The sequence below is a fragment of the Larus michahellis genome, chromosome 2, assembly GCF_964199755.1.
Source record: "Larus michahellis chromosome 2, bLarMic1.1, whole genome shotgun sequence".
Lineage (NCBI taxonomy): Eukaryota > Metazoa > Chordata > Aves > Charadriiformes > Laridae > Larus > Larus michahellis.
The window spans coordinates 143,856,424-143,878,750 of NC_133897.1; the positions used below are offsets into that span (position 1 = coordinate 143,856,424).

A 22,327-nucleotide genomic window follows, 5' to 3' on the forward strand; every position below is an offset into this window, starting at 1 on the left:
GAGCTGGGGTTGTTCAGCCTGGAGAAAAGGAGGCTGAGGGGAGACCTTGTCGCTCTCTACAACTACCTGAAAGGAGCCTGTAGCGAGGTGGGGGTTGGTCTCTTCCCCCAAGTAGCAAGTGACAGGACAAGAGGAAACGGCCTCAAGGTTTATACTCTATATTAGGAAAAATTTCTTCATGGAAAGTGTTATCGAGCACTGGAACAGGCTTCCCCTGGAAGTGGCTGAGTCACCATCCCTGGAGGTATTTAAAAGATGGGGAGACGTGGTGCTTAGGGACATGGTTTAGTGGTGGACTTGGCAGTGTTAGTTAATGTTTGGACTTGATGGTCTTAAGGGTCTTTTCCAACCTAAATGATTCTCTGATTCTATGAATCTATTTAAATACACATTTCAGAGAGGAGGGAGGTGAAGTTTTTGTAAAAGTCCAGGAAATGGTTGTTAACTTGAACAAGACGAATATTTTCCCTGACATGGTGCCCTGAACTCAGTGAAATTTATTCCCTTCTCTGCCTTTTTTAAAGCATAAAGCTCTGGTTTAGGGCTGACATTTTGGCATGGTGGTGGTTTTAACGATTTGTACAGCAGGATGAGTACTTCGTTGTTGGGTGGATCACTCACATGGGACAATATTAAGGAATAAGCCGTATAATTTTACTTTTTTGAAATCGTTCTCTGGGTTTCACTAAATGGGAAAAACGCCCGATTAGATATTCATCTCCACAGAAATTAGAAGTGCCTGAATTAGACCAGTGAATGAACAAAAATATTTTTTAATGCCATGTGCTTACAAGTTTTCATTCCGTTACTTGGCCATAGCAAAATGACACTGTCTGTAGCTGGGTTAATTAAGGCATGCATTTCTCAGCCCTCCCTCTCGGGTATGGATAAAATACTGACTGGCAGAGCTGCTTTGTGAGCCACTGGCTCGTGCTGAGCGTTGTGCCTCATGTTACACTGATCAATACAGAGGAAAAATTCCTAGAGGAGCATGTTTAACAAATGTTCCTATGTATGCAATGTTGGTACATTAGAAAACGAGAAACCATACAATCTAAGAATTTCCTCTAGCTGAAGAAAACATGTCTTAAATTATTTTAAATACTTTTAAAAACCCACAAAACTTCAATGAAGTCCTTTCCCTCCTGGGAATGATTACCTCTGGTAAATTTGTCCAGCAGATATTTTTACTGCGGGGTAAGGCTGCTTGTAAATAGAGGTCTTGCATGTCAGCAGATGTCTCTATCTGTGGGTAGTCTTTTATTTAGTATCAGATCCCCGAGGTCTACAGTTAAAATTTGTTTGGAATTTCTAGCTTACTTCTTGCCTTTGATGCTGGTTTTGTCCACATGCTGCTGTTCTCTTCCACCCTCTGTGAAATGTGACCCTCCTGGAGGCAGAAGTCAAGGGTTTCCTATATAAGCCATAAGTGCGCCTGGCTGGGTGTTTCTTTTGGTGGTGGTATAGCCCTTAACAGACCTCAGTGCAGTTCGTTCAAATGTGTAATCATATTTTATAAGGCGGACAATGTGCATTTCTCGTATGTACTGTTCTACTTCCCCCCCTTTCTACATTTAGTTTCATTTTTTTAATTATTTGAACTTATTTTATATATTCAATAACATATTCATTCTGATTTGAAGTCAAATCTCAAGGCCACCTCTGGAACACAAATGCACTTAGGAAAATTTCTTCAAGAAGCTCATATGTACCTTTAGCATCTGTTATCAAGTTGCTGTGAGTTCAAAAGGTTTGAATTTAGGTCTCCCAAGAGGTAAAAATACTATGATTAAATCTCTACAGGTTCTTTGCAGTAGGAGGTTCCTTCTCTTTCTTCTCTGTGGTTTCTTTTGCATGTCGGGGGTTCACCCCTTTTCTTGGGCTGGCAGTAGCGGTGGCCTGGCCACCCTGGGAGCAGATCTGGGGTGATCCCAGGAGCTGTCCCATTGATGGTCAACCCTGCTACTTGAACGCCCTTGGACCGTGCTACGGGTCAGAGACCAGAGGGGATCTAGGTTGGACACTCAGTGGTGTGGGTCCTTCCAGGCTGCTCCCAAGTCTGACAGTCCAAGGTTAGACATCTGCCATCATCTGCACCCATTGGTTTAGGTATCGGAGTTCGCTTCTTAGCCACAAAATTACACAGGCGCAGTCAATGTCTGTGCTGGTTTTCTCCAGGGATTCAGGTAGAGGTGCTTGCTGCCAACGCCAGATCCTCCATGCCCAGTAGGGAGCAGTTTGTGCTGAGCTTCCCCTCCTGGGAGACAGGGCTGGCTCTCTCCCTGCAGCTGCTGCCTGACCTGCCCCTTCCCTTGCCTCTCCCTGCAAAAGCAAAGCCCAGGGCTTTGTCCTGGGGCAGTTCCGTGTCAAAGCTGGTGTTTCACTCACCTAAGATGCAACCAGACAGGATGCTGGGGGCAGAAGGGGAATGCACCTCTGCCTTTCCTTGAATATCCAGTGGTTTGAGAAAATGACACAAGTTAGTCCTAAAGCAGGGAGAATTTTAGGGAATTTTGGTTGCTTACCACTTCCACTGATTTTTAAGAGAAGTATTTTAATAAGCCCTAAACCTGATCTGGTAAAACTGGCAGCATTTTTGCTGAATTTGTTGAAAATAAAAAGGCCAAATTTCACCTGAGTCTGGATAAGCGCGCACTTAAAACTGTGTCATGGCAAGTGGTGTAACTGACACAGTATTTAATGTGGATATCTAACTAATTAAAAGCTATTATTGAAGGTATTTTTCATTAGTTGTTAACTGCACTTAATGCACGTCCAGCTGCCAAAGTCTGGATCTGTACTGAATGTTTTGTGCACGCGATAGGATGGATGTGATGGGCAATTCGGTTTGTTTACAGATACCAATGGATAAGGTCTTAAACATTCCCGACAACAGTTTGATAAAAAGCTATAAATCTGTGCATCTTTTGCAGATAATGACTGGTACCTCTGCCACGTGACACTCCTTGCCCCAGAAGAGGAACTTCTGTGTTGGGGCATGTACCCATACCCCTACCTGGCACGTGTCGATCCCGAGGCCCGAAAAGGCACTCTCATCTACCAGCTGGTCGCATATTACAGCAACAATGAAAACACCAGTGCTGGCATAACTTACACACTCGTTGCAGGTAGGTCTATTCTGAAAAAAATGGTAAAATTCTGTTAAGTTGCAGATTTTTCTTAACAATTTCCCATTTTATCATTTCACTGGTAGATTTCTTTTTTCCCTTGGGGAATCCTTAACGATATAGCACGTACAGCAAATAGAAACTAGAGGTGCTTTAAGTAAAAGAGTTATGTAGATTGTAATCTTTCTTGCTGCCACTTTCTTTGCTTTACTTCTATTTTGAAATCGATTGCAGCCTTACCGTTAGCTTAAGGCTCCATTTCTCACCCTTTCTCATCTCTTTCGCACTGCACCAGTCAACAGGACATGGTGTGAGTGCACAACTGGAGAGGAACAAAGAAGTCCATGCAAGGACATAGGCAGATGATTTGAGGATACCTTACCTTAAAATAGTGAAGATGCAAAGAAGAAATTCTTTCCTGTGAGGGTGGTGAGGCACTGGAAGAGGTTGCCCAGAGAACCTGTGGATGCCCCATCCCTGGAAGTGTTCAAGGCCAGGCTGGATGGGGCTTTGAGCAACCTGGTCTAGTGGGAGGTGTCCCTGCCCATGGCAGGGGGGTTGGAACTAGATGATCTTTAACGTCCCTTCCAACCCGAACCATTCTATGATTCTATGATTCTTGCAGTGGGGCATTTTTCAGACCAGCTTTGTGCATACACTTATAGGTGGTGAAGAGCGATTCCAAGTAGATAAGGATACTGGCATTATCATGACGACTGGCTTGCCTTTGACGTGGAACAAGGAGTATGTGGTTACTGTGGAAGCCACCGATGAGTATGGCAACAAAAGCCCCTACGCCTCTGTTTCCATCCTGGCGGGCTCCCGGCCTCCGCAGTTCACTAACATGTCCTACAGTGTGTTTGTCCCTGAAAATACTCCGGCAGGAGAAAAGTAAGTAGAACTTTGTTAGGTGAGCTCCCTCCCTGCAGTCTAAGAGGAACTTCACAGAGCACAATAAAGTGAAAATTTTGTGTTGTTGCTTCTCAGGGTTATGTGTATGTGTTAGCCTATTACACTTTAAAAATAGTGTTCTGTTTTCTAAAAGAAATGATGGCTTTTCTGGTGTTTGAGAGTCTCCAGTGTGGCACATGGTGCAGTCTGGGCTACCAGACTTCTGCTGAAATTATTATTTTATTGCTCTTGTGGTCTTATTGCATTGCATTGTGTATTAAAGCAGCCAAACTCCTGGCTACGCATCTCCTGGAGCACTTCAGATATAATTGAATGCTTGAAAAATGCTGTCTTTTAATTAACCAGATTTGGAGTTGTTTGTATCCAGCTTGACTTGTATTTAATTTTTTAGAAAGGCAAGTCGTTGCCAGACTCTTGAGATAACAACACCCGCGTGAAGTGCAAATAGATCCAGCTAAGTCTCCAAGGGGCTCTGCCGTTGCGTGAAGAGTAGCTAAGCCACGGTGGGGAGATGCTGCCGAGCTGGCTCTGGTTTTATTGTCACTCTTCAGCTGCTTGAGAGCAGCGTGGGCTTTTCAGGCTCCAAGTAGCAGGTGGAGCAGTGCCACAGGGCCTTGAAGGAGTAGGAAACCTCAAAATTAGCTGATGAAGTAGGAAAAATTGCTGGAGATGTGCCACTTGCTCCTTAAAAGAGCCTGAATGGGAGGAGGAGGGAAATTTGTCTCCTTCCCTGGAGCTTTCGCTGAGATGTGCTTAAAGTATATTGTCACGCTGGCCAGAGACTGCTGTGAGAGGTGGAGCTTTAAAGCATAAGTCACAGTAGGGAGGCAAACATTTATTTTACGTCCTGACAAGGGGGGCAGCAGGGTCTGGAAAGGCCCTGTGCTTCACGGGTTTCCCATCCATCTCTGAACCAGTTCCTTTTCTGAACATACAGCTTCAAAGAAAGTCAAAAATATAGTAGCTCAGTTATCACTGTAACTGAAGCTAAACCAGTTACTGCTGTCAAGTATTTAGAAGGGTACAAAAAGGAAGAAAAAGATGTTTTCACGTTAGTAGGACGTTGAAATGGATTGTTATTCCAACCTTGCTATGTCAGGGGATCGGTTTGGTGAGAGAAGAGAGAGCAGGAGGGCTCCCTGTAGCACGGGGATTTCCAGTCTGAATACAAAGCTGAGCCAGCATTGACAGGGAGAGAGCAATTCACCTTTTGTCATCCCCATCTTCCTCTTCTAGGTGCTCAGGAGACAGCTTTTCTTGTTGTTGTTTTGAAGCAAAGGGTTATTCTCTCATTCTTTACAGAGTCGCAGTTGTCGAGGCTGTTTCTTTCCAGAGCCAACCTCTTTCCTACACCCTGCTGACGAACCCCAGCGGGCTCTTCAGGGTGAGGCAGGAGAGCGGAGAGCTCAGCCTCACCCACCCCGTGGACTACGAGAGTGAGCACCACCTCTACCACCTCCTCCTGAAAGCCGTGGAAGTTGAGAGCACTCTTAGCAGCGTGACTGAGGTACGTGGGTCGCTTGACTTCCTACCCACTCCCTCTGCAATCTTCGTTACCTCGTTAGTGGGACCAGTTACACACAGGGGTAGCCTAGAAAACTCATGAAGGTGCTCTTGAGGGAGGAGGCCTTAAGGTGCAGGCAGAGGGCTGGTCTCTGAGCTGCGTTCAGATCTAGACTCTGTGAAATGTCCCCTCGTGGCCAAGAAGGCCAATGGCATCCTGGGCTGCATCAAGAAGAGCGTGGCCAGCAGGTCGAGGGAGGTCATCCTCCCCCTCTACTCTGCCCTGGTGAGGCCGCACCTGGAGTACTGTGTCCAGTTCTGGGCTCCCCGGTTCAAGAGGGACAGGGAACTGCTGGAGAGGGTGCAGCAAAGGGCTACCAAGATGATTAGGGGACTGGAACACCTCTCTTATGAAGAAAGGCTGAGGGATTTGGGTCTCTTCAGTCTGAAAAAAAGACGGCTGAGGGGGGATCTTATCAACACTTATAAATACTTAAAGGGTGGGTGTCAGGAGGATGGGGCCAGGCTCTTTTCAGTGGTGCCCAGGGACAGGACAAGAGGTAATGGGCACAAACTTGAACATAGGAAGTTCCACCTAAACATGGGGAGGAACTTCTTTACTTTGAGGGCGGCAGAGCCCTGGCACAGGCTGCCCAGAGAGGTGGTGGAGTCTCCGTCTCTGGAGACATTCCAAACCCGCCTGGATGCATTCCTGTGCCACCTGCTGTAGGTGACCCTGCTCTGGCAGGGGTGTTGGACTAGATGATCTCCAGAGGTCCCTTCCAACCCCTATCATTCTGTGATTCTGTGAAATGCCTCTTGTTATTTCTCTTTGGCTTTGCCTCCTGTCTGCTTGGAACTGAAGGAGATAATACTTCTCTGTGTTACAGTAGGGTGAGGAAAAGTTTAACATCGGAGATGCAAGAATGGGACAGCAGCAGAAGTAATGACTGCCCAGGCAGTGTCCAGAATGAGGTGCCAGTTCCCCTAAGTGTAGAAACTAAAATTCCCTCTTGACATGTCCTTTTGTTTCAGGTCATGGTCCATATCACTGATGAAAATGACTGTTCTCCTGAATTCCAGCACTCCATTTACAGCAGGGACAACATTCCCGAAACCATTCCTGTTGGCACATCTCTACTGCAAGGTGAGGACCATCCTGGTGCCTTTTGTTTCAGTCTTGCCATGGACCTGCCAATTTGTGTTACACGTTCATGTTCTTACTGTGAGGAAGTGCCAGCTCTTCCACAGTGGACACTGGCTTTGTAAGGTGTGGATGGTAGCTTTCCTGGAGGTCTGTAGGTGGCTTTTAGGTATCCTGGAAGTAGAGTTGGGAGTGTCTTCAGGTGAGGACCACCATGCTGGGTCACATAGCTGTGCCCAAGGAGGGACCTCGGGGTATCCCAAGAGCAGTTAAGGCAGCTGACAGGCAGTGACTTTACTGGATTGTTGTAACTTGTTTCCTTTAAATCTTGTGGCTGTCTTTTAACTCAGCTTGGTCATCTTTTTGTGTCCTGGAAGCAACTGCAACTAGGTTTTTTTTTCTTAACGTGTTAAGAAAAAAACGAGTTTTTTAAATGGGCAGCTAATTTTATCAAATAGGTATTAACACTGTATAATTGACGTACAAAGTGTTAAAGGAGAAACCTTTGGAAAGCCTGTGAACTTTCATATTTGTGGTTGTAGCTTACCAGTCATTGTTCCAAGTTTGTTGTGTTTAAAATGGCCACATACCACTTGCACGTAAACCCCGAGTGCACAGATGACGTTTTTAGAGGCTAGGATAGTATCCTGATGAAAGATTAAAGCTGTTGGAAATAATTTGAAGCCTCGAATTCCAATCAAAACTTCAAGGTCACTCTCAAAATACTGTGGTTGCATAAATAAGGATTGAACTTGAATGATGCTGCGTCTTGTGTCTCAGTCTAGGGGGTCCAACAGACAAGGAATTAAAGTCCATTCTCCAACCTGTTTTACTGGTGTCGGTTAAATGCCTTCAGAGATGTTTTGAGATCTGACATAGTCTGTCATGATATGAGATATGCCACAGATGTGTTCTGCCTGAAACTGGGAGAATGCTTACAGGCTCACTGTCTGTATTCAAACTGGAAGTAGAGGCAGGTACTGGGATAATAACGGGAACATGGGCTGAGACCTCAAGGGGTTGTGAAGCATGTGAGAAATGGGTGAGTGCCAAGGCAAGACTTAGCAAAAATTAATATGTCTAAGATGTGTCTTTTGAAGACAACGATGTAAATTTCGGGTATTCGAAGTTGAACGCATGCAGGATGGAGTGGTGATAAGAAGCTTAACTTCCCTTGTGTAGCCACATACTGATAACAGGGCTGCAGGGTCTGCTTTCTCTAAACACTTATCGAGGGAGTTCAGAGCTTCCTGTGGCTCGTTTTTTGGTTTAATTGCTCTTGGGAAGAAATAAGTTGATTGGAACAATCAGCTCCTAAAAATTCCTAAGCGTGTGGCTTTCGTTAAAAAGATGAATGTTCTTCTCCCCAGGAGACTTGTAAAGTTGATCAAAATTCACCCAGTTGAGGGGAAGAAAAGTATGCCCCATGTCCAAAGCAAGCAGAACAGCAAAGCTGTACAGGAAGGTTCGCAATTGCATCCTGTTTGGTTGTCTTGCCATATGGGGTACATTTCAAGAGAAAGAGCGTTCTTAAAAAAGAAAATGCGAGGTGGGAGAATGGTGACAGTCAGTGAGAATGGGCAGGTGAACGCTCATGGGGTGTTGAAGGGCTGAGCAGTGTTGGTAGTGGCTGCAACGAAGCGGTATGTGCAGTCACCTGTACCCTGTGCCGGGTTGAGTGTTGTGCCGCTAACGCCGACTGACAAAGCAAGTATCATCTCAGGGGGAAAAAAAAAAAGCAAAAAAAAAAGCAGCTCTTGCCCTGGCTATAGCTCCATCCCTGGGTGGGATGTTTGCAACCTCTGGATGTCCCACAAACAAAAAGAAATGCAAATTCAAGACGACCTTTGCCATTCTGTGACTGACTGGGTTGCTATCGACGGTACTGAAAAAGACACCATGATATATGCCATTTGTTAAAACTGTGGGTGATGTAAATGTAGGATTCAGTCGCCAACCATTTTTATTTTAACACACTTGAAGTCTAGCTGGTATCGTGTTTGTAGTGCTGATGCTACACTAGCTGAGTCAGTCTGTCTACTTAGTCATTATGGGCAGATTTATGCTCTCTGCATGTGCTTTAGGATGCCTGGGTGCAAGCAAGCTGTGATCTGAAAAGCATGGAGGGATGCTCTCGGCAGAGGTTAGCATGCTCCAGCTGCACCACTGCGCCAGCAGAGCAAGGCTTGGCGTTGTGGTTGGCAACTTTGTGCTATCGTATGAGGCTTTGAGCCAGAGTTAGCTTGCACTAAGCTAGCTTAGAGCATGGGTAGAGCTAGCACAGACCTGTTTGTGGTTGCTGCATGATCCTCAAAATACGTTTGCAATGCTGATGAGTTTGCAGGATGGAACGAAATGGAAGGGGAACGGAATTCCCTGTTGCCATTGGGAAGTAAGGCATGTTTTTGTCACGTACAAGTAAGCGTCACGTTCCCTATTTGCCAGAAAACATCTGGGGAAAAAGAAGTGTGATCGTTAAGGACATAAAATGCATTTTTGTGAATGATTATAATGTCTCCATAATGGCGCTGTAGATTAAATTATAACTTTTCAAATCAAGTATGTTTTTCACTTTCTGCACGCCTTCATAGAAACAATACTTTAAACCACTACATTTAACTGGTTTAAGTCGCTTTCATTTCAATCTTTCTTGAGTTTTTAATATATTTTGTCTTTCAGTGCGGCAAGAGAGGGATTAACTCTAAAGCCCTTGCTTTAGTAGTCTGTAACACACCCAAACATTTATTCACAGCAGGATTTTGAGAGATATTAAACAAAGTATTACAACCACCCTAAATGTCCTTTCAAACCCCCCTGTGTAACTTTGCACAGGCAGAGGTAGTTGAGTTTTTTGCAACTAAGTAGCACATCATTTCACTGCACTTTTTGAAATCTTTCTCTTCGCCTTTGAGGGGAATTAACCCCTTTGAGCCAATATTAGGTAGTGTTTCTCTTCATCTCATTTTTGGATGATGTGATAGCTGTCTGCCAGGGTGTCCATGCCCTGCAGTCACTGTTCCGCTTCCAAAAAGCTGTGTGATACCATGATGGCTGCGACTGTATCCTGGTGGAATAAGGGGTTTGTTTAATACCAGCATGGGTGTGAGTAGAAACCTCATTGTTTGGTGAGAAAAATGGCAGGGTAATTAAAGAGGTGAGCTCCTGTTCTTAAAAATCACTTTGGATACTACGTTTTGAGCTCTAGCTCTTTGTTCTGCTGATTTGCTGCTTCTGAGCAGATGGGACACACAACATACTGAATAAACACTTGCTGGGGAGGAATGCTTAATCACTCTTTGTACCTTGAAGCACCAGGTAATTAAAAAGTACTTTAGCTATAACATAGCTGGGAGCTAATTAAATTTGAATGGCATCCCTGGAGAGAGCGAGGACACAGTTTATGACTGATAATGTTCTACCAACATGCATATTGATTGTGCAGTAATTACCAGTGTTGACTGCTATTTGTACAAAGCATGTTGTGTAGCATTGGGATCACGGCTCTCTTGCAAACCCGCCTTCCTGCCGTCCCTCAGGCTGGGTCGGAGCCGGGGGAAGAGATGTTTTGCTTTTTTACTCCCAGCCTCCTGCTGAGTTCCCAGACTCTTACCACAAAAACAAGGCTTTTATGGATAAAACAGAGTTGGATGACGTGTGTTCTCAAAAAAAAAAGAAAAAAAAGAGTATCTGAAGTTTACTTGGTAAGAAATAGCATAACCAAACTTCTTCTGCAGCATGACCGTTCTATTAAATGTGTTCTCTAACAGTGCTTGCAACAGACTGTGACTCTGGCTCCAACTCTGAGATCACTTACTTCATCCAGAGCACTGATTTTTCCATCACGCGTCATGGGGTCATCAATTCTAACCAGAGGCTGAACTTTGAGCGAGCAAACCATATGTATGAGTTTGTGGTGATAGCTGTCGATAAAGGACATCCCCCTCGGACAGGGACGGCGTCTGTGCGGATTCGAATGGCTAACGTGAATGATGAGGCTCCTGTCTTCTCCCAGTCCGTGTAAGCCAGCTTGAACGCCTGCTTTGGTTTCTACTGGTGCTGCTCGTACCTGTAACCTCAATAACACTTGGCTAAACAGTCACTTCTTGTTCTGCGCAACTATAAGTACCGGTGAAATTGAGGGGTAACTTGTATGAATTTTATAGAAGTCAGCCCTCTAGGTTGTATCCAAAAAATACACCAGTTGTGATACCAGTGTATTGACTTTATGGAGCAACTGTTTTATATAGAGAGAAGGGAATGAGTAAAAAAGACCTAACTCGATAGGGAATGATTTTGACTGTGTTGAATTCTAGTTCTCAAAGTGATTGTCCATGTATAAATGTATGGCAGATTAAGATGGTAGTTAGCAAACATTAAAACTTAATTTTACCATCAGCAGATTCTATTATAAGCTAACTTTACAAGACCCTGTTTTCTGAATGCATTTTCCTGAACTAATACAATTTATATTTTTTTGCACAAGTTTAAAGTATGGACATGTCTTAAATATAAAACATAAATACATTTATTTACAAAATGAAATACTGTTTTACATTCATCTCTGTAGTATCTGATGCTTTCCATTAGTAGATAGGGACATAACAAACACTGCATGACAGATACTAGTCCTTTTTCTCATCTTTAGGAGATGAGAAAAGTGATCCTGTTTTGCAGTGCAAAGTACTATGTAAATATTGATATCTTCCAAAAGATCCTTGGAAATTACGTAAGGCAAAAAGGCAGGATTACAATCTTAAAATACATACCCTATACTGAACAAAGATGCTGGAAGTCTGGCCTTAAACTGATTAAAGATTGCATGATTGCATGCCTGAAGCTTAAGGAAAATTACATTCATAATGACTTTATAATCCTTGGCTGATGGTTAACATGGTGATGGCTATTCCGGTACTGAATGTGCTGCCGTTGCTCCCTCATGTCCATCAGTTACAGAACATTCCTTTCGGAAGATGCTGGTCCCAGCACCTTAGTGGCTACTGTTCAGGCAAAGGACCCCGATGGAGATGGGCTGCGGTATCTGATTACAGGTGGCAACGAGGAGGGCAACTTTGAACTGGATAGTCAGAAAGGTAAGGAAAGAGGTTTTAGAACAGTTATTTACTGTCTAATCTGTATTGACTCTGCTTCGCCTCTGTGTCAAAAACCATAAGAAAGCACCATATTTATCTCATCTTCAAATGGGGATGCTTTGTATCAGTGACAATTAGCTCTTTGATACGATGCTCGTATCAATCACCCAAAAGTTGGGATCCTGGTCCAAGGTCTTTGCGGTCTAAGATGAGTGATTCCTGTGCTTTGCAACCAAAATACAAACAGAACCAACAATACAGCGGCAGAGAAATGTGATGCTCTCTTGATTTTGTTTGTTTGTTTATGTGGTAAAATAAAGTGACACTTTATGCTTCCAACTGTAGGTATCATTAAACTCCGCAGAAACCCACCCCCCAGCCTGGAAGGGCCACAATACACACTGAACATCACTGCGATAGATGACAACGCCTCGGGGGGACCCACCCCTCTCAGCAGTTTTGCTGAGGTTATTGTAGGAGTTAACGACATTAATAACAACAAGCCTGTCTTCAGAGAGGTAAGGTGTCTTTCTGCAGATATTCTTTTCCCATCCGTGATTGGGGTTATAGACTCCTCTTGGCTACTGGTGATTGCCGGTGGGCTGAAGGGACTGTGTTTGCAGAGCAGAATGAATCTGTGAGAGAACGTGCAGCCAGCTTTCTTCGTGCCTAAAGAGCAAAGTCTTCATTCCCTTTTTTTTTTTTTCTTTCCTCTCCCTTAGAGCTTGATTTCTTTGTGAATATAAGTAATAGAAGTGATTTTCTTCTGAGTTCTGGGAAGAACGGGCTGGAAAAAATATTGACGCTGTGCAGTGAATTCATGTGGCTCTGTGTAATAAATAGGGTTGGATGTTTGGGTGTATTTTTAGTGCGCTTACTACAGCGACAGCACCTGGGTTCTGGAGAATCAGCCTCCAGGCACGTACGTGCTACAGGTAGAGGCCTACGATGCAGACCTCGGCGTTAACGGAGAGGTGAAGTATGGGCTCATGCACCGAGACGGAGCTTCCCTAGGCTTCAGCATTGACCCAGACACAGGTCAGTAGCTCGCAGGTTATGGGGAGAAAATGAAAATGGCGTTGTATTGTAATGAGAATGCCACAGTGAGCGTGTCCAAGTGGGCTCAGGCTTTAACAGTCTAACTGCTGTGTTAGCAGTAGCAGCTTGAAGAATAAACACTGAAAAAAGTTCGGGGTATATGGATAGCCACGGACATAGATTAAGATAAGAAGATAGTGATTTGAATGACAAATTAAGTGGGGAAACAAACCACAGTTCAATGAGAAGATAAAAAGCTATTCTGCATCAATTATCTTCCTATTGGATCAAGTGTAGCTATAAAAATGCAGAGCAGAAAGGGTGACTCTAACAGCTTGAGTGTGTTCTTCCCTTCAGTGTGGCCTGACAGTTCTTTAAAAGGGTTTATTTCTCATCTCATGCACAAATAGGAGGCCTAGTGCAGTGCGTATAGAGAACCAGAACAGGGCAGTGACAGACAGTCTTGATGCATTTCAGATGAAGTAGTTATAAATGTCGTTGATGTTTCTATAGTCAAAACAGTAAGATGTGATATGTGCGTGTCCAGGACTGCACAGGAGGCTGGAAGGGCTGACAACAGAGCAGCAGAATCCTGGATCCTCGTCCTAGCATATCTATCTACTATCCTAGCATAGTAGAGACATAGGTCTGGAAATGGCCTCCAGAAGGCCAGTTTAAAGCCTCCCAACCAGAAAAAAAGATCTGAGACAGGGAGGGACTTGGTCAGTAAAGAGGAAAAGCTGAATACTGGGAGAAAATTGTTCGATTTACTAACTGAGCTATGTGATTCTACCCTATTTTAATCTGTTCAACAAAGCAGCCTCCAGCTCCTGTAGTAGAGATGACTTTGATCACATCATTTGTGCCTTCTGTGGTGTGACTCTTCCCCAGAGTGATAATGAGCTGTCTTTGAGATATTCAGTTACTTGGACTATCACTGGAGTAAACCTAAAAGAGGCCTCTTGATGAGGAGGAGAAAGTCCTCTGCTCCATGAGGAGTGAGATAACCAGGTACTCAGACTGAAGCTCCTTATCAGGGCAGCAGGAGAGAAAGCTGTTGACCCCTGGCAGTATGTGGCATGTGAGAAGAGGAGAGACAGGGGAATTGGAGTTGGTCTTGTCCAAGACACACGTGGAAAGGTTGGTGTGGATTAGGCTTGATAGTTGTGCTGTGTGTAGTCAGAGCTTGCTCTTGTGCGGGAGACATGCTGCTCCCTTTCTGCGAATTCAGTCCCAAGGCTGTGACATGCAAAACAGGAGGTGTCTGCCTCCCCAGGAGTCATCACAACCACGCAGAGTTTTGACCGGGAGAAGCAGAGGGAGTATACGCTGTCTGTTACGGCGACCGACCAGGCACAGGAGCCACTGATCGGCGTGTGTCAGGTCACCGTTCTCATCGCTGACGTCAATGACAACGACCCCAAGTTCGAGAACAGTCGCTATCAGTGTGAGTGTTTCTTAACTACCTGTCCCAGTACCGCAACATGAACCTGTTTAGTAGTTCCTTATCACAGTGGTCAGTATTTTAGGTGGCCAGTCTTCCTTTGCTGCCAACTAAGGCAGTTACTGCTTAAACCAGTCAGTGGAAATATGCAAATTGGTCACTGCCCTCTTTATTCATTGTAATACTCTTAAAAACATTGACTGTCTTCACTCCTATAGATCAGGCAGATCTGATCCCTTCCCTTTGCAGCTTTTCCATGCCCAGTTTTTCTGCAGACTGCATTTTTCTTCAATGTCCCAAAACATGACGTGACATCCTAGCTGAGAAGTCATCAGCCCCAACTAGAAGAGCAATTGGCATCTGTGTCCCTTTGCCACAGCACCCCTGTTCGAATAGACTGGAGCGGTATTTATCTCTTGTCAAATAGCCCGAAATCCTTGGCTTCCAGCCTGCGATTGGCTGGGAGCCCCGATGCCTCCTGTGACTGTGCCGCTGAGCTAGCTTTTCCCACTTGCTCTGGTGCCTTTCCCTTTTTCACCCCCACACAACGTGCTTTTCATCAGTCTTTCATTTAATTTTACTTGATGCTTCTCCAGCAGTATCCTGCACTTAAGTACACTCGGACCCTCTACACTTGATGCCATCCACAAGTGATGAGCGTACTCCCTAGTTGCTGGACTAGGGCAGGCCCTTGCATAATTGCCTCGGGAAGAATGGCAAAAAATGGTTGATGACTCACGTGACAACAACTCCATTTTGGAGATGTTCTGCTAGTTCTGTGGAAATGTCAAGCAGTGACCAATGACTTACTAAAATGAAGACAGCTCATAAATAAGTCATCTTTAGCATCACAGAGGCCAGCATTTTAAAGGTTGGATGCTTATATGGCAGGATTTTAACAAGGAGAAATGACCTGTTAGGAAACAGTCTAAATAGACATCCACACTTCAGAGTTATGCACAAGGATAGAAAGAAAACCGTGTTGCACCTTTTAGAGTATCTTATAGCCACTAACTCCAAGTGCCAAATTGGTTAAAGTGTGCAGATTGGGAATAGCCATTTCTGCGTTCCTACCGATGGTTTCTGCAAGCCTGGCCAAAGCAGTGCTGGGAAGTCAGGTGGGAGTGATCTCACTAGAGAGAAATATTTTTGGATGGGGCAGAGAAGTCCTTGAGGTAAAGGTAATGTTTGTGCAAAGATGAACCTTTCTTCTGTACCTTCAAACATGTCCTTCAGGTGAGACTGCCTGGGATTATTTTTTTCAAAAGTAGTGAAGCTGAGAGGTCGCATTTGATAATTATGGTGACCTCAGCACTTCTCAGGAATTGGCAGATTTTCTTCTTTTTTCATGAACACAGAGAACCAGCAAAGGCCCTGTAGCAAAAGCACTCCTTTGGGATGGGGAAATGGCAGATAATGAGGTCACTTTATGCATAGCGCTTTTCCAGCATCTATACATAAGTAATCGATGTTTGCACGTCACAGAATTAAAAATAGCTGCTTCTCTAACAAGATCAAATGCCATTAGTCATAGGTTTCTATTCTTCCTGGAAACTGCTGGTTCTTTATTGCGCTGCACTAGAATGTTGGTCAAATCCCCGATTTAAACCTTGCATCTTATCATCTCTCTGCAAAACAGACATTAAAGAAGTGCTTAACTCTATGCAGTAGGGATGGTGTAGTGAGTGTTAGAGTTATGCCAGCGGCAAGCAGAAGTACGTGAAATGAGAGAGCATGGCCCTTCCAAGTAATTTTGTATTTTTTCTTACAATACGATTTAACAGGATTCAACTATAAAGGCATAAATTTAAACAGAAAAAAGGATTCCATTTTCATTAATCTATTTTAGTGCCAGTAAGTCTCTTCTGAAAGCAGCTTTGGCTGTTACTGACGTACCGGCGACATGAATCCTAGGCCAATTAAATGTCCTGGGGGACAAGAGAAGCTAATTAAAGCTCAAACTTGCGTGCATGGAGTAAGCAGTGGTGGTGGTTTAAGGTTTTAGTGCCTCGCTGCCACAGACTGCAGATATTAAGGAAGAAAAACCAAAACACAAAACATGGCCACTCCACTTCATAAATAATGTGCAAATCTGATTGTCCCACCTCAAAAATGCTAAAGGAGACACATACAAAGGAGACCAAAGATAGGAAACAGTTTCTGAAGAAGAAATGATGAACTCGAGTGACTGGGTTGTCTAAACCTAACTGCGACAGCCTTCCCGCTGCCAGTTTCAATACGCTGAGCTGATGGAGCCTGAGTGCGTGGAAACGGCTCAAGAACGTGGTCGGGCAAGCACCCGTGGCTACTTGGAGGAGGAATTGGGGCTGGATGGCTGAGGATGAAGGGAAAAGCAGGACGAAAGTCAGATCAGAGCAGTCTAAAGACTGGTGCATGGAAGAGAGGCAGCCGGCAGGGATGTGATGGCTTTTTATAAAATTGTGCCTCATAGAGAAGAGTGAAGTAGGAAATGACTGCTCACGATTTCCCATCATTTTTTTGGTGTCCCTGCCAGGAATCAGGCTTTAGGAAGACAAAATGAGTAACTTTTCTGTGCCATGGGTACTTCAGCTGTGCAACTCTTTGCCACTGGATTTTTAGATGATGTTTATAGAAGCGGGTTCAAAGAAGGACTAGTCTGTCTGGGACTGCGGACACAAAGGCATGGCCTGTGTCTCAGGTGGATTGCAGGGAACAGGGAGCGAGACCTGAAGAAAGGGGATATATAAAATGCCCCCTGCATCCTTGCCCTGGGCAGCTTCTCCAAAACATTGGGCTTTTGGGGGGGATCTTCGCTATCACCCGCATCTTCCTGCTTTGCGATTACCTGCTGCCTCCCGCTGGTGATGCTGCTGCCGCCACTCGCGTGCAGGATTAATCCGATTCAGACGAAATTGCTTTTGATGCCAACCTGCTTTTATCAGCAGCTGCGCCCGGCAGCCTGGGCTGTGATCTGAAGCGGCGGGCGGGCGGGCGGCTGTGGGGTTTGCCAGGCACGAGTGCCGGCAGCGGCGCAGTCAGTAAACCTGCTTCACTTCACAGCTCGCTTAAAAACCCAGCCTGTCAGGGGAAAGGGAAGGGGAAGCTGAAAGAGGACTGTAGGCCCTCCATTAGTGATGATACTTTACAGCCTGCCTCACTACAGAAACATTTAATCCCCCATGAAGGGGACTATGAGGTTTTGCAGGAATATTTCTATTACACACAGCCTGGTGAATCAGAGCCAGACCTGCTGACAGTAACAGGCGATAGGATGAGAGCAAATGGCCTCAAGTAGCACCAGGGGAGGTTTAGATTAGATATTAGGAAGATTTTTTACACTGAAAAGATTATCAAACATTGGAACAGGCTGCCCAGGGAAGTGGTGGAGTCACCATCCCTGGAGGTATTCAAGACGGGTAGGTATAGTACTTAGAGATATGGTTTAGTGATGGGTTTTGTTAGTGTTAGGTTGATGATTGGACTCACTGCTCTGAAAGGTCTCTTCCAAGCTAGACAATTCTGTGATTCTGTGACAGGACCTTTGTATTTTAAAGATTTCCTCAGTGAAGACACTCCAGTGGGGACCAGTTTCCTCCGTGTTGCAGCTCATGACAGTGACCAAGGTGTGAATGCTGCCATCACATACTCAATGTTGGAGCACCAACTGGAGTACTTCCAGATCAACCCCAGCACGGGCTGGGTCTACGTGAACCACCTGCTATCCCAGGTAAAGCAGCTCTGCCTGGAACAGCGCAACCTCCGACCCCTCAAATCCATTGCAAAGGGTTAACTGCAATCTCTTGATTTGTACAAAATGGTTTGCAAATATCCTCAGTCGTCTTTGTTCCACAGACAACGCGCATTAGTCGCTATATCGTAGCAACAGACGGAGGGAACAGAAGCAGCACTGTGGAGCTGACGGTAACTGTCACCAACGCGCTCAGCCAGCCGCCCCGGTGGGAGCAGAGCATGTACTGGGTAACCATCCCCGAAAACACCATTCGTGACACCAAGATAGTGGTATGTTAAAAGTGCAATTATTTCCCTCCCTCTGCTTTCCATTCCAGCTTCTTCCTCTGTTGTGCACTGTCTCCGCGTTAAGAGTGCATGGATGCTCACTTTCCAACCTTACTGCGTTGTGCTCTTTCCTTCCCAACCCTCCCAGCCGCGTACCCCGTTAATGTGTGTCAGGAGTACCGGCTGCAGAATAGGCCAGCATTTCAGCTGGCAGCAGTTTTGCCAGTGACTTCTTACACCAACGGCCCTCAGGGTGCACTCCTGCAGGCAGCGGCTTCGAATGAGAAGCAAGGCCCATGCCCTGCTGGTGAGGGAAGTCCTTGAGTGTTCCCACCAAGGGCCAGCTCCTCACTCCTCCGTCCTCAGCAGACCGTGCTGCCTGCCTACGTCTTTCCTACAGCTTTTCTCAGTTTAGCACTACAGCATGGAACGGCTGTAGTTTGCTTTGGGCTCTTCTAACCCAAACCAATTCCTTTTTAACCTGTACACACATATTCTTTAAGGATAGTCTCTTCCATAAATTGCCTGATAATTCCTGCCTTGCTCCTCCTGCATGTAATATCCAAGCACTTGCAAAGACCTGCATCAAACCTAAATGTTGTAAAATGAAACTCAGCTCTGTAAAAAGTTTCTTTTTTGTCTGTTACCCAAGTCATACAGGCATGTATGTTCTTGGAGAACATACATGCGTGTATGTTCTTGCCATCAAACTGAACATTTAACGCTTGCAACCCCGTGCTTCATGAACATATGTGGTGGCTCTTTTCTTCTTCAGACCATCAAAGCCACATCCCCTCTTGGTGATCCCAGGGTTACATATAATCTGGAGGAGGGTCAAGTTCCAGAGACTAACATGCCAGTTCGTTTCTATCTGAAGCCAAACAGAGCTGATGGATCTGCTTCTCTTCTAGTCGCTGAACCACTTGACTTTGAGACAACTAAGTTTTTCACCCTGACAGTCCGGGCACAAAACGTAGCAATGACTCCTTTAGCTTCCTTTACCACTGTGTGTGTGAACGTAACAGGTAAGCTTCGCTGCTGTTAGAACAGCTCTTTCAGAACAGTATTCTTGTTATTTTTAGTATTACACCATGAATTAAGGTAACATCCATGAAATGCCAAGCCACCTAAGAATGCTTTGTACATTTCTATACTGTAAAAGGAAGTCATGCAGTTGTTCAAAAGGCCTATTTGAGACGATTTCTAAGTACGATTACCAAATGTGGAAATGTGGTAGTGCAAAAATGGGCTGTCTGAATGTTTATGCAACACTGGTGCTTGCTTTTATAAATGTAATTGGAAAGATTTTCTTTTGATAGGAGGAGAAATCTAGTAAATGTCCTCAAGCTGCTTCAACACAGGACACGAGTGTTCCTGGAAATATTCTGTGCTATAAAAAGAGAAACATCCCAGACAGATTGGGTTTGTGTTTGATATCTCTTTAGGGTTTTTTGTTATATTCAGAATTTTCTATTGAACACCGAGATTAAAACTCTAGAAATGAAAATGCAAAGGTCCTTACAATAGGTGCAATTTTCAAAAATTTGATCTAACCCTCCTTATAGTAGGATCTTTTTGTAAGGCTCTACTCCTGAAGATCCACATAAAACCAGAAATCTGATTTTAATCCCTGCTTTTTGAGGCACTAGTGGAGTTACTTTTGATACATAGACATTTAGACGAAAATATGAATAAGTGAAGTCTCCAGCAAAACCATTTTTCTCGCTCACCACCACGGAAATGAGAGACCGAAGTGGTAATTTGAATGGAATTCCATCTTCCCTGCTTCACTTCAGCACAGTATTGCCCAGTCTTCCACAGTCCACCAATGCAAAAACCCTTCAGGTTTGTAGAGCAAGAGTGCTTCAGGTCAGGGTCTGAACCTCATTGTAGATTATGGACCCTGTCCCAAAAGATTTTTCCTATAGTGCAGTTATTGGTATCAGAATTTGGCAGAAACTTCATTTTGCTCACAAGCAAAAATCCTTTTTCAGTAACTTAGTATTTCATGCAAAAAAAGGTTTACACATGCGTGAATGTATTAGTGGGAGAAAAAAGCAAGTTGAACACCTTTAACAGAGAAATAACCACCAGGAAGTTTCATATGCGGAATCATCCTTTATTTATGCACAAGCACACAGAAAAGGAAATCTTTTATAGCTTCTCATTTTCCTGACCTTGCTCAGTGAATTTGCTAAAACTTATTTCTAACAAGACATATTCTCTTCTATAAAATAGGGAGGAAAAGCCTGTTAGAAAAGACGTTTTCACAGACAATTATGCATATAAGAAAGAAAGAATATTGGGATTTACGGGAGCCCACACAGACAACTTAAAAAAAAAAAAAAGTAATTTAAGACATTGGTTCTGCAAATAATTGTGTGTCAGAATGAATGGAGTCACGTGGCAGTAGTAAAACTAAATTTGTGCTTAAGGGTTTGCAGAATGAGATATTAAGAATTTTTCTGCTCTTCATAAAGACAGATGGATCTGAGGAACTGTCATTACAGCTCCTCTGTTTTGGCACCGTGCCACAACACAGGAAAATGGCTTTCTTAAAATGTGGCTGTTAAACTGTGAAAAGTGCGAAAAGATGTAGGGGACTACACAGCATTTCTGCGTTTAGCCGTCTCACAGACGAAGAGGAGCACCAGACTGATTTGTCGTGGTTGAGCAGGAGGACGTGACTCCAGAGCAGTTTAAACAGATCTGAGTCAGGGCTGGCATAGCTCTCCTGCCTGTCCCTTGTGCTCACCCGGTCCTACAGCAGTTTTAGGGAGAAAACAGTCAGAAACTGGCCCTTCAAAGCACTCAACATATTTTTTCCAGTTTAGGTCTCTACAGGAGTCAGGCAAGGAAAACCAGCAAGACCAGCACTGATATAAGCTTAATGTGGCTTTGCCTTGTGCCTAATCTGACCTGGCTGCAGATGGCTGTGACCAGGGCAGCCCTTCCTTTCCTTCACCTGGATGATCCCACCATGTCCCTTGCGTTGGATCTGGTGATTCCACAGCTGCAGAGCGTGGAATCTCAGATCTCAGCTAGCCTTTTTCTCTCCAGAAAGTCGTCCCTCTCAGAGCAACGCAATGAGCGCTGTCGACATGGGGCCACCTAATCCAGCTCATGGGAAGGGGGATCCCATGGCTTAGAGCAGGATGACAAGGATGGGAAGATCAGCATGCTTCCTTTGGACATGGGCCAGTAGTTAGATGAGGGGAGGCTAATGTGCAACTGCATCCTAAATAATCATTAGGTCCTACAGCTTAACATAACTCTGGCTATACTGCCATGCAAAGGCCAGGAAAGACTGTTTTACACATGTTCTTGTCAACTCTATAGACTCTGCAGTTTTAATTTCCATTGCATGTTAATCAGCCCTTAATAAAATGCTGAAATTAACTACTACTGTAGATAACCAGCTCTTGGCAGGCTGTGGATGAAAGGCCTCGTGGTGCTGGTATTCATGGACTTACTATGAGAAGATCGCTGGTCAAATCATTAGCTACTATCTTACCTGAGATTAGGCCACCGTGTCCCAGAGACTGCTCAATGTCTATAAAATGCCTCCTGACAGTTGCCATGAAAATGGGAAGACCCAAAGCAGGATTACTTCTTACTATGAACAATGCGAGTTCTTTCTCCAAGCAAAATTAAGACTGTGGAAAAAAATACAGTAAAAAAAAAATATTTCTTCAAACATTTTCTTACTGTGGTCCCCATCACCTCCTTTTGCAGATGTCAATGACAATGTTCCGTTCTTCGTGTCTTCTAACTACGAGGTGTCTGTGCCAGAAGGAGCTGATGTTGGCACATCTGTGGTTCGGGTGTTAGCTACGGACTTGGATTCTGGCTTACATGGAGAGGTTTGACCTTACATCCAATTCTTTTCCTCCCAATAGGCAAGTTTTAGTATTGTAATTAGTAAGAGTGCGCAGACAGCAGATGACAGGGTAATGAGCCACAAACACTTCTTACAGCACTTGTCAAGCATTTGTCTAGCATATGCCTGATGTGCACAATATGGGATGTAGGCACACAACATGCTGTTCACGATCGTTGGGATCCTGCA

The 22,327-nt window shown here is 44.5% G+C and overlaps 1 protein-coding gene across 1 annotated transcript in view; it reads left to right on the forward strand.

Moving 5' to 3' along the window:
- The window catches only part of LOC141739697 (neural-cadherin-like), a 61,233-nt gene that overhangs the window by 11,273 nt on the left and 27,633 nt on the right, over window positions 1-22,327 (forward strand). The window contains exons 2-14 of the mRNA XM_074577448.1: window positions 2,934-3,128; window positions 3,794-4,019; window positions 5,343-5,547; window positions 6,579-6,690; window positions 10,455-10,704; window positions 11,635-11,777; window positions 12,123-12,295; window positions 12,647-12,815; window positions 14,092-14,262; window positions 17,796-17,968; window positions 18,094-18,261; window positions 19,034-19,283; window positions 21,994-22,121. Of these exons, the coding sequence (XP_074433549.1) occupies window positions 2,999-3,128; window positions 3,794-4,019; window positions 5,343-5,547; window positions 6,579-6,690; window positions 10,455-10,704; window positions 11,635-11,777; window positions 12,123-12,295; window positions 12,647-12,815; window positions 14,092-14,262; window positions 17,796-17,968; window positions 18,094-18,261; window positions 19,034-19,283; window positions 21,994-22,121 (2,298 nt within the window). The 5' untranslated portion in view covers window positions 2,934-2,998. The remainder of the gene's footprint in view (window positions 1-2,933; window positions 3,129-3,793; window positions 4,020-5,342; window positions 5,548-6,578; window positions 6,691-10,454; window positions 10,705-11,634; window positions 11,778-12,122; window positions 12,296-12,646; window positions 12,816-14,091; window positions 14,263-17,795; window positions 17,969-18,093; window positions 18,262-19,033; window positions 19,284-21,993; window positions 22,122-22,327) is intronic.